General features: G+C 41.1%; 1 protein-coding gene across 2 annotated transcripts in view; it reads left to right on the top strand.

Moving 5' to 3' along the window:
• HUS1 (HUS1 checkpoint clamp component) overlaps positions 1-9,089 on the top strand; it is a 59,986-nt gene extending 50,897 nt beyond the window's left edge. For both annotated transcript variants that reach the window (XM_061585806.1, XM_061585807.1), the window contains exons 5-8: positions 309-383; positions 1,519-1,618; positions 3,531-3,662; positions 4,238-9,089. In XM_061585806.1, the coding sequence (XP_061441790.1) occupies positions 309-383; positions 1,519-1,618; positions 3,531-3,662; positions 4,238-4,320 (390 nt within the window). In that variant the 3' untranslated portion in view covers positions 4,321-9,089. The remainder of the gene's footprint in view (positions 1-308; positions 384-1,518; positions 1,619-3,530; positions 3,663-4,237) is intronic.
• The last annotated feature ends 6,907 nt before the right edge of the window (positions 9,090-15,996 follow it).

The following is a 15,996-nucleotide window of genomic DNA, read 5'->3' as shown; positions in this document are numbered from 1 at the left end:
TCACTTGCATCCAAAACTGAACTTCTTAACATGGTCAGCAGATGGCAGCTTCCATTTTATAGGGCCAAACTACACGTGATGCTAAATTTAACACCACCAGGGTGGGGGTGATTAGGCTTATGACCGCAGCTGCTTGATTGCGTTTGAAAAAGGTTCAGACCCTAAATTTGGGACAAAGTGTCAACATATTTTTTTTAGGTTGACTGGCATCCCTTTTAAGTTGACACTGAAGGTCATTGACCAGTAACAACGTGGAGCACATGTGGCTCATCTATACCGTTTTCAAGGCAACTGATCTGATTTTGTAGGTCAGCATTTATTTACCAGTGCTGAAGACCATGAAGAGTGTTGTGGAAAGAATGAAAAACCTCAGCAATTCTATAGTAAGTTATTACATTCTTAATTTGGAGGCGGGAGTGGGAGAGAGCTAGACATATATCTTGGGGTGAATCATAGAATTGTAGAGTTGGAAGGGGCCTATAAGGCCATTGAGTCCAACCCCCTGCTCAATGCAGGGATCCAGTTTAAAGCATACTTGACAGGTGGCTGTCCAGCTGTCTCCTGAATGCCTTCACTGTTGGAAAGCCCACCAGCTCCCTAGGTAATTGGTTCCAGTGTTGTACTGCACTAACAGGAAGTTTTTCCTGATGTTCAGCTGAAGTCTGGCTTCCTGTAGCTTGAGCACATTATTCTGTGTTCTGCACTGAGTTTCTATATAATCATTGTAGATCTCTGGGCCAATTGGCAACTGTGTGGGTTTTTTTATTCTTTTAGTAAATTGTAGGAAAGTAGGGCCCAATTTAGTTTGGCACCATGGAGAAAGGTAGGGAGGCTTTAACCCTGCCTCCAATGTGATCTTTGATCCAGATTGGTACAGTGATCTAGTGAATTCTGTACCTACAAAAAGACCATATGCAATTGCTAATTATGTAAATGGTGTCTTGACTAGGTTGGCTCTCTCTTGATACTTTGAACTTAAAACTCCCATCATGGTTTAATTATCCAGGATTGCTCTCTGAGCACACTGGCTGTAAGCAGTTGGAGCCACAGGAGGTAACTAACATGTCATACATATGCTATCCCTTAAATCAGTGATGGCCAGCTGGTGTCAATAATGTTTTCAAATTGTAAGACACAGAGGATCCACACTGCAACATCACATCTCTTTTAGATTTTATATGTGATAAGTAAGCTTCAGTTGCTGATGCTACAGATCAAGCTGCTGGTAAAGGTGGCAAAGAAGGCTGGTCTTATTTATTTATTCTAGTCAGTTGGCACCTCTGTTCCATTTGTTCAGAGTACTGGAAACCATCACATGAATGACTGTTTTACATTCTCCCCCATCCCCATTTCAACAGAGTTGTCTCAATCCATTTATAGCTGTGCCTGTAGGCATATTTTCAGGATCAGAACCTTAACTGTAGTATTTCTGCCCATGTACATTCTCCTGCCAAATAGGTGTTGGTAGAGTGCATTTAGTAGCTGTGAAATAGAGTGATTGTTTTGTTTTCATTGTAGGTAATAGAAGCAAATCTAAATGGAGAAATGAACTTGAAAATAGAAACGGATCTAGTGTGTGTTACAACTCACTTTAAAGAACTTGGGAATCCTCCCTGGGGTAAACACTTTTCTTCCTCTTGTTGGATAACAGATCTTAACAAAAGTAACAGTACCCAATTAAAGCTACAGTCCTGTGTCCTCTTACCAGACAGTAAGCCCCATTAAACAGAGTGGAGCTTATTTCTGAATAACCATACATAGACTTGCACTACCCTCAATTTTTTGCAACAGTTGCTGAAAAACAAGATTTAGCCATTTTTATAACTGTAAAGGAATAGACTGGTTCTGTCTTTAATAGTTTTCTCTCCTCGTCCCCCACCACAGATGGCAATAACAAAGGAAGGAAGGATATACTGAACCCAGGCCAAACAATTGAATAACATTGTATTGTAGTTTCAAATAAAATAATGGACTGATATTAATAGTTTATTGCCAAGAGTTAAGAAAACATTGCAAGAAAAGAAATATGGGATGGGCTGGGGGGACGAGATGAAAGCATGACAATTTTTCAGTGTTGTTCAGGGTTCACACATTGTGGCTGGCCTTGATGAGTCCAACCAAAAGAGTGTGGTTGCAAGGGACCTGCTGCTTCTGCGAGGCCTTCTTCCTGATCTCACATGCTATCACAGCACAAGGTCAGGGACAACATCCTCTTCCCTTTCCTAACCATGAGCTGATTGCTGGGGAGCTGGAGTTCTTTCCTCTCCTCCTTTACAGCTTGGAGTATATAGAAAGGGGTGGAGATTGCGCTGCACTTTGGAGGGTTTCAAAAGCCCAGCACAACTGCGGAAGCAATTCCCGCTTCCTCCACAGATCCAAGCTGGACACAAAGACCTGGTCATGGAGCACAGAGGTAAAATAGGCTTCTGCTCTACATTCCAGCAAGAAAGCCAGGAGCTTGGCTTGATTTGCTGTTGCACGTCTGCAGCACAATCCCAGGGCAAGCCCAGCTCTCTTCTTTCGGCTTCAGTGAAGAAGCCTGGGACTTGTCAGTTTCCTGCTGTGCTTCTACGATGCTTGGAGCACCTTGAAGATACAGAATCAAAGCAACCCCCAGTCATCTTCCCATCATTGCAGTTGGGGAGGCGATTGTTCTCCATAGTTGCACTGGGCTTCTAAAAGTTTGTGCAACTTTGGGGATAATTCCCTGCCACACACACATTGCAGCTCCAAGGTTGGGAGGAAGGCTGGGATTTGCAAAGTTTGGCAGAAAGTGGTAGTACATTTATGATTAAGAAAACTGTAAGCTCCTGGTGATCCTGCTTCTTACTTGATGCAGTATGAAATATCGTTTTTATAACACACCGTTGCATTTTCCTTTTTCTGAATGTATAGCAATGATGATCAGTTCACAAATAGAAGCCTATGAACAAATCCCTATGTTTGCAGAAGTCTCTGGCTGGCTGTAATGGTTCTGAAGATAACTATAGTCAGCCAGTTAGAAAGCCCCGTTCCAACACTTTCAACATCAACTGCCCGTGACCAATAGTTATCTTCTCACTTTCTTCAGCCACTTTTGGCTCCTTTGGGTAGCAGAGAGGAGGGACAAGTTGAAGTAAAGAGTAAGCAGAGCCTATAAGCTGCTACAACTAACCAGAGACTTCTTTATGTGCAAACATCTGTGTGAACTGGCTATGAGGGTGCTGGATAAGCCCCTCCCCAGTGGCTGAGATTGGAGCTGTAGTCTGGTACCATGTGGCAAAGTAATATTCTTACCTTGCCTTTTGACAAGTTCGATAGCCTTGGTTAGGTCACTGGCTTTCAGTCATAATTTCCATACATAAATTTGGAGCATGAGGTTATTGTGATGAAGAATATAACATAGTACATATTAACTGTTTGATCATATTCATGTTTACCTGGAAGTAAGTTGCACTGATTACAGCCTGAAAGTTAATGGAAATTATTTATTACTGTTTTTAGAATTATTGCTCCAGTTGGTTGAAAGTTCTCTCTTTTGTGCATTTTAGTATCTGAGAATGTCTCCCAAAACTCTACTCAAGAAAGAGATCCTGAGAACATGGCAGAGGCACGCATCGACATTAAGAGACTTCTCCAGTTACTTGCAGGACAGCAAGTGAATCCCACAAAAACACTGTGTAGTAAGTGACCCTTGTGGCTTATTCTTCTAATGAGTCATTTGTCACCCTAGATAACGGTGTATAAAGAGGAAATAATGTAATATACTTGGAACAGATTGCCATATCTTTTCTGTGAAAGCAAACTTCAAAATTCCGCATGTTATTGTGTTTGGACCAACATTCTTGGGTCCAAAGTGAGCGCAGTGGCGTTGTAGTCATGTGACTCAACCCAGCCCCCTCCTTTGCTCAGCTCTACTCTGGCATAACGATGTGCAGAGTCACATCTGCTGTCCAATTCCTATGCAGTTGTCAAGTAGAGGTTTAAAGCACATTTTGCTTAAGAGGGAACAGCGGCCTCCTTCCCCCTGTTTGTGCTGACACAGTTTTCTTTTTGTTGTTTTTCTCCTGGTGGGGGGCAGGAAACAGTTTTTAAAGTTATGTGAGGGGGTTGGGCTATGTTCAGAGTTCCCAAACCTTGAGCAGCTTGACCTTTGTGCCAGTCTGGCCTCCCAAATGGGAGAAGTTCAACCATTCCTGAATATATTTTGGATCCTATATCATTCTTTAAGTTTAAAATATGGACTTGTGTTTTGCAGATATTGTAAGCAAAAGGATTGTTCACTTCGTCTTGCTCCACGAAGATGTTACTCTGCAATATTTCATTCCAGCCCTTGCATGAATTGAATAATGGTCCCATCTCACCTGTTTTCCATGCCATGGTATCTTCTCAAGATGCTGAACCAGGCACAGAAAGACAGAGAAAGAGATGTGCTTGCTATATCTGTTTAAGCTTGCTTTGTAACCAATTTCTATGTCAAGCAGTATATATTTAATACCTTATTTTATGGTAAATAGAATAAGCAAAAGTCTGTGGTTTTATTCAACAATATATTTTATTAAAGAAACAATCCTTTAGGCCTTTAGTCATTCTGTTGTTCCATGCAGCAAAATAACTGGTTCTTTTTTCTAAAATGTTATTTTCCTGGAAAGACTCTGGAGTCAGCCACGATGGGTTAAATGATGTCCCATTAACCTGGACAAAAAACTTTGTTGCTGAATCTGCATGCCCTTCCAGGAGCTCTCCAGTTTCATTTTCCTGTCTAGACTAGTTAGATGTCCTTCTTTCTTCTCCGTCTTTGCCTTGACCTTGGGTCTCCCGAGCTCCTCAGACCTTCTGTGTTTTCTTCATTTTCCACTGCTCAGCTCTTGGGGGGTGGGATGGGGGAGTCCTTGCTGGACTCTTTCCCTCCCAAACCCTTCTCTTATAGCACTGAGAGCCTTTTCAGCAGCTAGATGATAAAGGCTTGGGGCAGCAGATCCAGACCATGGTGCCTCAGGCTCCCAGTCCCCATGCAAGGACAAGGACAAAACTAAAAACACCATAGTTGCTGAAATGGTTCCTATTGCAAAGTAAATGAGCACAGCGTCCACAGTGATTATGGAGCCTATTCAGCACCCTGCAGTTGCACCAACTGTGGAAATGGAAGAATCTTGCCCTGAAGGGAAACCAGGAATCTGGGTTGATGTTGGGAGATGTTCCAATAGAAATCCAGACTCTTTTCTCCCTGCCTCCTTCCACCATTGAAGAGAGATCCTTCTCCTCAGAAATGGAGAGTGTTACCAGCTATGACGAGCAGAGCCCCTCAGAGACCAGTGTAAGTCCTGTTTGGAAAATGGAAATGGACTGCCTTCAAGTCAATTCTGACTTATGGCAACCCTATGAAGAGGGTTTTCATGGTAAGAGGTATTCAGAGGGGGTTTACCATTGCCTTCCTCTGAGGCTGAGAGGCAGTGATCGGCCCAAGGTCACCCAGTGAGCTTCATGGCTGTGTGGGGATTCAAACCCTGATCTCCCAGGTCTTAGTCCAACACTCTAACCACTACACTGGCTCTCAAGTCCAGTTTACAATCCTTTATTAAACATGGTCTTTTATCCTGAGCAACATGAGTGACTGCCAGCACTACTCTCCTCAGCTAGGAGATCCCTATCATCAGGCATCTTAAGAAATGCATCCTCAAGTTTCTGAATGATGGGGATCCCAACACAGGCAAGACCTTAAGAAACCAGAGATCCAGGCTGAGGAATGGCATAAGAGTGCAGCTAGAGCCATTATTACAGGATAAAGTGTACAAGTTGGCCACCATATGCAACCCATGGGTGAAAGATGGGATTTGCAGTGAGCAGAAAAGGAGGAAATGGCACAATCTCCTGGTGTGTGAAGTGATGGGGCTTGGGCCAAGAGGCAGGGGTGATGAAGGGGGGAGAGCAGGGTGAGGGACCCAGCACCAGCAGCACTACAAAGAGGAGGGAGTGCTTCTGGGACACAGCTTTGGAGGGAGTCTCAAAACATATCAGCTGATTCAGCTGCCATGACATCACTGAAATGGTGGTGTCACGTTACCTGGCAGAGACTGCAGAAGATAGTGGCATTTATCCCCTGGCTTTCTGGTCAGTACACAGCCGGGTCTGGCCCAATCTGTCCTTTGTTGCCTGGCAAGGCTTGCTCACCAACCAGTGTCCCAAATGAGAGGGTCTTTTCTATGACAGGCATCATAGTAACCCTTCCCCACAGCAGCTTGAACACTGAGTTGGTGGAACAGTTAGTCTTTCCTAAGGTTAACCTCCTGCTTTTGGGATACCCTAACCTGCCTGTCTGTTAGGTACCTGCCTGCCCAGTCTACCACTACTGTACTCACTCACACGCTGGAGCCACTCTTTAACCCTAAATGGAATAATATTTATTTTTTTAAAAATGTAAAAGTACTGCCTTCAAGTTGATTCCGACTTATGGAGACCCTATGAATAGGGTTTTCATGAGGCTGAGAGGCAGTGACTGGCCCAAGGTCACCCAGTGAGCTTCATGGCTATGTGAGGATTCGAACCCTGGTCTCCCAGGTTGTAGTCCAACAACTTAACCACTACACCACACTGGCTCTCTAAATACTTATTTATCCACCTCTATTTAGTATTTATTTATTTATGAAATAACTTATTAAAATATAAAATTAAATTTATTAAATATTTATTAAATATTTATTTATTGAAGAGAATAACAGTGTATATGCAAGCAAGAACATAAGGAGTACATAGCAACTACATTTGCCCATGCCACCTTGCATATTGTTGGGTGTTATGGGGACTAAAATGAAGCTTGATTATTATATCTATAAACAAAATTATAGCCTCAACCCACGTCTCTTTGTCTGGCTTGATATTGTTAGGGTTGTCTTTGTTTATGTCTCTGTTTAATCTTCTTTCTCTTTTCTAAACTTATTGTGTTAGTTTGTCCATTACTGCAAGCTCAATACATTTCTTTAACCATTCATTAAGAGAAGGTGATTGTGCTGCTTTTTGGCTCCTGGCCCATACTACTTTAGCAGCTACTATCATGATGGATACTGAGAATCTTAATCCAGATGGAATCTCCTCTGGGATAATCTGAAAAATAATCAACATCAAAGCAGATCTCAGTGGGCAATCAATTATACTAGATATATTTTGAACTATCTGATTCTAAAAACCGTGAGGCACTTTCACCACATGTGTATAAGGTTTGTGTTTAATGTCTGGTACTTCCAGCACTTAAAGCATTTTAACAGAATAAATTTTATTCAGCCTCTCTGAGGTTGAGTACCACCTTAATATGAGCATATATTGAATTTCATGGATGGATAAAGAGTTCCTGTCTACCAACCCCCAGATCCTTGCCCACAGACCCTCCAAGATTGTACAACCAATATCTCTTTTCCACCTCCTAGATATAACGTCCATTGCTCTTATATAACTTTCAGATAACCAAACTTCTTTTCCAATGATGTTCTCCCACATCGTCTGTTGTCTTAAACAATACTGGGTTCCAGAATATTCAGTAAAAAATATCTGTATTTGAAGATACTGCAGCCAAGGGGGTGACCATCCTGCTGTTTTCAAAGCAATCTCTTGCCTTGCCAAAATCCTGCCTTGCCTTATATGATCCCCAAACCTTGATAACTCCTTTTTCTTCCCAAACATGGAACTCAATAGAGTGATTCCTTTGTAGTATTTGTTGTTGTTGTTGTTGTTAATATTAATAATAATAATTGTCTTATTTCTGAAGTCCAGTGCAGTATACAGTTTCTCTGTGTCTATCCCATGTTCTCAGTAATTGCTGTAAAACTAATGACTGAATGGACAGGAAAGCTCTTTGCCTCTTAGTACAGCATAACAAAGAATCTAGAGGTGTTGCCACATATTGCTGTTCAAAATCAGCTTTATTCTACTTAGAGATGACCAGAGATACAGTAAGGAGATTTGGGCTGCCTCATAATACTGCCACAAATTTGGGAGCACAAATCCACCATATGTTTGTTTTTTTAAGGCTTGCATGATATTTATGTCTATCCTAGGCCACACCATGTCAGACAAACCTGTTCAGCTCCTGGCAGCTTTTCACCTCCCTAAAATCTAACCGCAAATAGATTTTGCTGGTAGAACAGCAAATAGAAAGATATCTTAGATTTATAATCATTCTAATTGCATTTATTCTCATTAGCTAGGATAATCTCAGCCGTCTCCATTTTATGAGATCGTTTTTGACTACTTGAATTATTTATTTATTGAATTTCTTAGTCACACATCTGGCTGCCTATCCAGCCACTCTGGGTGACGTACAAAATAGGCATACAAATATAATAGACATTAAAAATCTGAAAACAATGATGATAAAATGGCATCAGAATTGATCTTAGCTGAGCTCCTGCTGGGAGGAAGGGCTGGATATAAATAAAATAATAAATAAATAAATATGTTCTTTACATACTGTAAGAGTTTGACTCCTAAATATTTAACTGTTCTGTTAAGAGTCTGCCAAATGGATGTATAATGTATTGCTTCTCATTTTCATCCTTTATTGTTAAAACATGTCTTTTGCTTGATATACTGAGATTTTACCAAAAGATTTGATTGTGCTCAATATTAGGAGTTGAGACAGCCAAGGGTAAGTTATAGAAATCATAACATAATCAGCATAATGTGGTTTTAATTTGTGTTTGTCCTGCTTTTACACTTTTAATTCTAGGTTCCCCCCCTTGTTGCACTAGCCAGCGGCTCTATCACAAGAGCAAATAAGAGTGGGAACAGAGAACAACCCTAGTGGGTTCCTCGGCACAAATTAAGCTTACTGGTGAGATGTCTGTTGACTAAAAATTTTACGATAGAATTTGAGTAAATTCTCTTATATAATTAATGAGGTTATGGGAGATATCAAAAGCTTTCATAACTTCAAAGAGATAGAATCACTCCACTCTGTCAAATGCTTTTGTTGCATCAGAGAATAGAAGTGCTGTTGGCTCCCCACTTGTTTGAGCTGTATCACTTTTGTTAATTGCTTTCCTGATATTGACGTAAACCTGTCTACCTCTTGTAAATCCAAATTGGTCTGGTATGATATATTAACCACAGTTAATCTTTTAGCCAAAATTCTCATTAAGATCTTCTAATAAATGTTTAACAATGAAATCTGTCTATTAGTGACCACTTTTGCCTGACCTTTCCCTTCTTTCAATATAAGTATCTTAGCTTCATGCCAGCTTTTTGGAAGATTCCCCATTTCCAGACAACTATTAAATAAATCCTGTAACTCAGGGACCAATTGATCTTTATAAGCTTAAGGGGGAGTCTTTTAATTGGTATTGTGGTTGGGGGAGGGATAAATTTCCTCTTCCTTAGTATTATGGTCCTAATGAAAATTGGGGGCTCTGTGCCTGCTATTTATCTTTAAAAAATAAACCTGATATGTTCCAAGTGATGTGTTTAGAGGCACATCTAATTTGGCCCTCAGTTCTTTAACCAAACTACAATTATCAGGATTTGTTGGAGTAAGCCAGTTGAGGAAAAATACAGATAAACCTGGTATAAGCTTACAGTGTAGATATCAGGGGTATGCATAGGCTACAGATAAAATTCACAATTATATCTGTAGTGTGGGAAAACAACCTGATTGTTTCAGACTCACTCTTCAGCTTTCTGATTCCAAATCATATCTGTTAAATCTGAAGCTGTTTTCTCCCATTGACTATAATGGGGAATTTTTGAATGGCTACAACTTTTCTTTTCACAGTAGATGAAATTTGCTGGCATGGGAGCCCCTCCAGAGTAGGTTAAGCCTGTCAAATTTCAGGCAGTGACCTATTCGGAAACTTTATTTATTTATTTATTTATTTTAAGAAATGACAGATTGGATGCAATTTACAGATGTATTTATTTGTTTATTTATTGTAGTATAAAGCCTGACAACATCCAGAATGATAGGTTCAATAGTTCTCTTGCAAGGGCAGATTTTACTGTTTTGGGATGGGTAAAATATAAATCACTGAAAACTGGAGCCAGCTCAGCAAGCAATAAACAATCAAACAGAGAAAGAATAATATCATTAGTACTGTAATGATACTATCACAAGGGAAAAATTGTTGAAAAACCATTACTATCCCAGTTGCTCTGACCATAAAGTCCATTATAAGAAAAAGGTTTATGCCTCAATACCATTCGTTATAGGTAAAGTCCATGTCTGTTTCAGAAATAGGGTAGACTGCAAAACATAAGCAACTCAGAACTGTATAAGGCTATTCATGCCCATCCGTGGGCTTCAGGCATTTGTTCTTTGTTGAAGCTGATCGTAACGATCTTGCCATAGGAAGAATCTCCCAGAGCTTCTCCTGTTCCAGTTGGTGCTTGCACTGATATTGGCCATGACCAGGAATCTCCCAGCCTCCAACTGATGTTTCTCCATCTTCCTCTACACCCACCCTGTCTTGGTATTGGAAGAAGGCTGGGGGAGGTGGGTGATGTTTAAAGTCACCAACAGTTCAAGGGCTTCACTTTCATTCACCGGTGTTCACACATTACAATAAGCTTAAATGGGAAGCCCCATCTATAACAAATTCCAGCATCTTGAAGGCACTTCATAAAGGGCCTGTAGAAAGTCTCCAAGGACCACTGGAGGACCATTACCAGTCTCCCCTCAAATGACATGTCTTTTAAGGGGCATAGGTTTATCCAAATCTCATCCTTTTTCACAAACCAAGCAAAATTTATAACTATGCCTCCAGGACGGTCATTTTCATGAAGCTGAGCTCCTGTGGCACAATGTATGGACTCCAAGTCTGCCCCTGAGGCTTCCACATTTGGTAACAAAGACGTAAACCACGATGAATCCAGACAGATCCTCCAATTCTCCCCCTCCATAAAATCTCTTGGATAAAGGTTCATTTACCTCTTCTCGAGTTCCTTAATACATTCCTTTAATGAAATATAGTCCCTACACATTTGCTTAAGTGATTTTCCTCAAGCCCATAGCTTCCAAGGCTATCTCCACCACCACCGTGATCTTATTCCCCATATCCATCACCTTGCTTTCCAATGGTATCATTTCTTTCTACACATCCATAAACCTCACCTTTAGAGACTCCTGTTGGGTTACTAACTCAGCTCTCGGATTGCTCACAGGCTCCAGCTGTACCTCCAACACTTTTTTTTCTAAAACTGACCATGGAGGAGGGGGAGGAGGAGGGGGAGGGGAGGGGCATGAGGGAGGGGATAGGAGGGGAGGGCAGGTTTGATCATTTGCATGCTTTTTGAGTTTAGTGGGATTTACTCCTGTGCAATCAGGCTTGAAATGGAAATGGACTGCCTTCAAATCGATTCCAACTTATGGTGACCCTATGAATAGGGTTTTCATGGTAAACAGTATTCAGAGATAGTTTTACCATTGCCTTCCTCTGAGACTGAGAGGCAGTGACTGGCCCAAGGTCACTGGGTGCAGTGAGCTTCACGGCTGTGTGGGGATTTGAACCCTGGTCTCCCAGGTCATAGGCAACACTCTAACCACTACACTACACTGGTTCTCTGCAATCATGCTTAGGATAGATGAAACTGACCTGGGGGAGGGGGAGGGGGAGGGGAGGGGGAGGCAAGAAGATTGGGTGGATGGACACTGGGCAGAGGGGAACCCCTTTCCTTTCCAAAAGGAAAACATTGTGAACAGTATCATTCTTTTTCAAGGTTTTCCCCAACTTTTTATTCTACAGCAGGCACATGTAGCCTCCCACCCAAATTTAAACCAAAGCTGTCCCTGGCCACATCCACACCAGAGCTTTATTTCACTTTACACAGTCATGGCTTCTCCCAAAGAATCCTGGGAAGTATAGTTATTGAAGGGTGCTGAGAGTTGCTAGAAGAGGCCTTTTTCCCCTCACAGAGCTTCAATTAGAACGACTGACTGTTAAATCACTCTGGCCGATCAAGTTCTGTGAGAGGAATAGGAGTCTCCTCCCAGCACCCTTCTCAGACTACACTTCCCACGATTCTTTGGGGGAAGCCATGACTTGTAAAGTGAAATGAAAGGTCTGGTGTGGGTGTGGCCACCTGATTAGGCAAGCCAACCAGCTGTGAGTCTGGCTTCTAGAACACTGACAGTTGATTCTTACTGAGCATGCCTGACATTATAATAGACTACAATGTAAAATTTATTAAAAATCAGCCAGGCATTGAAGATGAAGGTCAAAGTATGGGGCAAGGTCAGTAACAGGATTACAGGTACTCTGTGAACATGGCTAATTTTTAATTAATTTTAACAGATTATGAGAACTCTGACAGAAAAAAATCCAAAAGGGGTCTGGTTTTTCTCTCTTTTTACACTTTGAACTCTTGATTCTCTCTGACGCTTTTGTGTATCACCATGAAAATTTAGAGGGTTAAGCAAGTGTTTCTGAGTTCAGGACTATAAGTTTGGTAAGGTTTTGTTTTGAAATGAGGTTATGGGAAGCATCAGAATGGCATGGGGTGTATTTTCAATTTAACATTATGGAATGTGAAAAATCCGTGGGTGAGACTGAGATTAAGGCCTCGATTAATGTGCCTCTGTTAATGTGCGTACCCCGCTATACGGACCTTCACTTTACGGACATATTTTCCATAAACCATTCCTGTTTACATACTCTCGCTTCGCAAGAACAGACACTTAACAGCATGACGCCACCGCCCGATCAAGTAGGGGGCGAGGCTGGTCCATGTGGGTTTGTGTCATTGGTTTGCAAAGAGAGACCCCGCCTATTGCCCAAAAAGAAAAGAAAAAGGAGAGAGAGAGAGAGAGCCGACCTCTCTCTTAGCCACTCAACACAGCCGAGGAGGAGAAAACGGAGCTCGTAAGGGAGGGAGACGATTCACTCCCCTTTTTTCTTTTTTGCTGGAGAAGCACCAGCGAAAGACTTCTATTTTAAAAAAAAAAAATCCAAACCAAAACAAAGCAAGGAAAAAAATCCAAGTTGCCATTCGCTTGGCCCCTCCGTTTGCTCCCTCCCCCCTATCCTCACTTGGAGTAGCGGCCGGAGCTTAGCGAAGGAGGAGAGGATTAAGTTTTCGTGGGGTGTGGGGTTGTGTGTATCATTTTAAGGTGGATCTCTGGTACCAAGAGCCCCAGCGGGGGGAAAAAGGCAGCGGTGCGGAGGCGATCGATACAGGGGGGGAGATGCAGCGCTGACAGCTCAGGCAACAGCTTTAGCCAAAGCCCGCCTTCTTCATCCTTTAAAAATCCCCCTCCCTCCCTGCCTCCCTCCCTGCTTAGGCGGAGAGTAAGTGAGAGACGTTAAATGAGGTGAAGTGGAAATCTTTTGTTTTGCTGGGCACTGCATTACTTAGTATTGAGTGTGATGGACAACATCTGCCAGCAGATTAGCAGGGTAACCCACGGTTTGCGGCGCTGCCAAAGTCTTGGCCAAGACAAGGGAGGAGGAAGGGGGGCATCGAGGGGAGAAAGTTTTCCTACCGCTGGAAGCGGCCATAAGAGGAAACGATTGGGAGAGGGTGGTTGGTTGGGTGTGATCCGTCTCGGCCCTTTCACCCCCCTTTATCTTTTTTAACTACTTTGAATCTGCTGCGGGCGGGGCAGGACGAGCGTGCAATACGTTTTATTGATTTTACGGGCAAAACGAAAGCGATATCTGCCAGAGCCCTATAAAACAAACGCAAAGCGGTGTGGGTTTGGGAAAAGGGTGGGAATCAGCGACGTTAGGGGAATCCGGATGGGTCGCGGAGGCATTTCGGGAACCGGGTGCATGTGTGTATGTGTGTGTGATAAAGGCACCGCCATCTGTGGAGAGTGCTGCTTTGCGAAGAGATTTTAAAAGCCTTTTCTTTCCTGGAGTTTCATTGTGACGTTTGCATAAGGACCGTGCAGAATTGTGTTTCACTTTAAGTACATTTTTGGTTTATGTACTCGCTCTGGACCCATTGTGTACGTTAATGCAGGGTATGCCTGCAGCCACTCTTGTGGCTGTATAATGCAGGATCCATGAGGGTGTACAGGCAGATTGAACAAAAAAGGAGTGGAGTGGATCTATTACAAGTTAATAATTCCTTAGTTAATTTATTATATACCAATCAAAAATGAATATGGAGGAAAGATCATTTAAAAGTTGAATCTTATCACCTGATTTACCTTATTAATCAGGATTATAAGATTATTGGTCACTCATTTAAAGAGTTCCGTAGCTAAATTAGTGAATGTTGGTCAGGCTGGTTTTGTTCCTCATTGAAATATTTCTGACCCAATTAGGAAATTATTGAATATTATTGAATTCAGCAAAATATCTGGATCCCCCTTGGTAATATTGGCCCTGGGTATTTTCAAGGCCTTTGGTTGTTTAGAATTAAAATATTTAATTGGAATACTTACAAAAATGAATTTTGGAAAACAGATTTCTTCATCTGGTGAACCAAATTTTTTCAGACACTATGCCAACAGTTAGAATTCATGGCATGGATTCAGAACCAATTAATATTTAGTGAGGAACAAAACAGGGATGACTTTTGTCCCCTTTTCTTTTTCTTTTGGCTATAGAACCATTGGCAATTTGCATCTGGCATAGGGTTGCCAGGTTCTTGGCCTGAGACTGATCCTGTATCTTTAGGAGAAGAGAAAGTCAGCCAAGTGCAGGTGTTCTTGCAACATTGTAATGGGAAAAATCACAAGGTGGAATTCTCCCTTCCCCCTGCACAACTTTTAAAGATACAGAAGACCTTTTGGTTGCCAGGCCTGGCCTCCAAGAGGTCTTCTGTATCTTTTAAAGTTGTCCGGGGGGAAAGAAGAATTCCACCTTGTGATTTTTCCCATTACAATGTTGCAAGAACACCTGCACTTGGCTGACTTTCTCTTCTCCTAAAGATACAGGATCAGTCTCAGGCCATGGACCTGGCAACCCTAATCTGGCAGGCAGTGGATATTGTTAGAATTCATATTAAAAAGAAAGACTATGCAGTGGCATATGCAGATTATATGATGATCACAATCTCTAAGCCACTGGAAAAGGCAAAAACATTGCAGAGGGAACTGTATGCATTTGAAATGGTAGCAGGTCTGGGAGTTAATTTTTGCAAATCTGAGGCAATGCGTTTCAACATTCTTTTTTTTTAAATAATTTTTATTCAAATTTTTCAAAAGACAAACAAAACAAAGTCAAACAACAAAAACATAACAATACAACAAAAGAAAAAAATAGTTGACTTCCGATTTGTCGCAAATCAGCTATAAGTATATAATATATATCAAACCTGTCCCTTAATATATACATACAGGATCACTTTTCTCCATAGGGTATCTTAGTTAATCGTCAAATCCCAATGTCATCATTTTATTTTGATCTTTCAACAAAAAGTCTAAAAGAGGCTTCCATTCCTTAAGAAATGTGTCTGTCGATTTTTCTCTAAGTAAACATGTCAATTTATCCATCTCTACTAAGTCCATTAATTTCAATAGCCATTCTTCCGTTGTTGGTGTTGATTCCATTTTCCACTTTTGTGCATATAATAATCTTGCTGCCGTAATCATATATAATATTATTCTTCCATATTTCTTTTCTATTTGTTTATCCATAAAACCCAATAAAAAAAATTCTGGTTTTGACTGAATATTTATCTTTAGAATTTTTTGCATCATCCTACCTATCTGTGCCCAAAATGATTTTGCCTTTTTACACAACCACCACATATGATAAAATGATCCTTCTTGTTGTTTACATTTCCAACAAACATTAGAAACATTACTATACATTTTTGACAACTTTTCTGGAGTCATGTACCAACGATGCATCATTTTATAGAAATTTTCTTTAAGATTATAGCATAATGTAAATCTCAAGCCTTTTTTCCACATATTTTCCCATTGATCCATTTGTATGTTATAACCAAAATTTTTTGCCCACTTTACCATACACTCTTTTACTTGTTCTTCTTCCATATCCATTTTCAGCAAGAGTTTATACATTTTCGCAATTGTATTTTCATCATTTGTACACAAACCTATTTCAAAATCAGATTTACTTA

Source organism: Rhineura floridana, chromosome 10 (genome assembly GCF_030035675.1).
Source record: "Rhineura floridana isolate rRhiFlo1 chromosome 10, rRhiFlo1.hap2, whole genome shotgun sequence".
NCBI lineage: Eukaryota > Metazoa > Chordata > Lepidosauria > Squamata > Rhineuridae > Rhineura > Rhineura floridana.
This window is presented reverse-complemented; position numbering and strand designations above follow the sequence as displayed.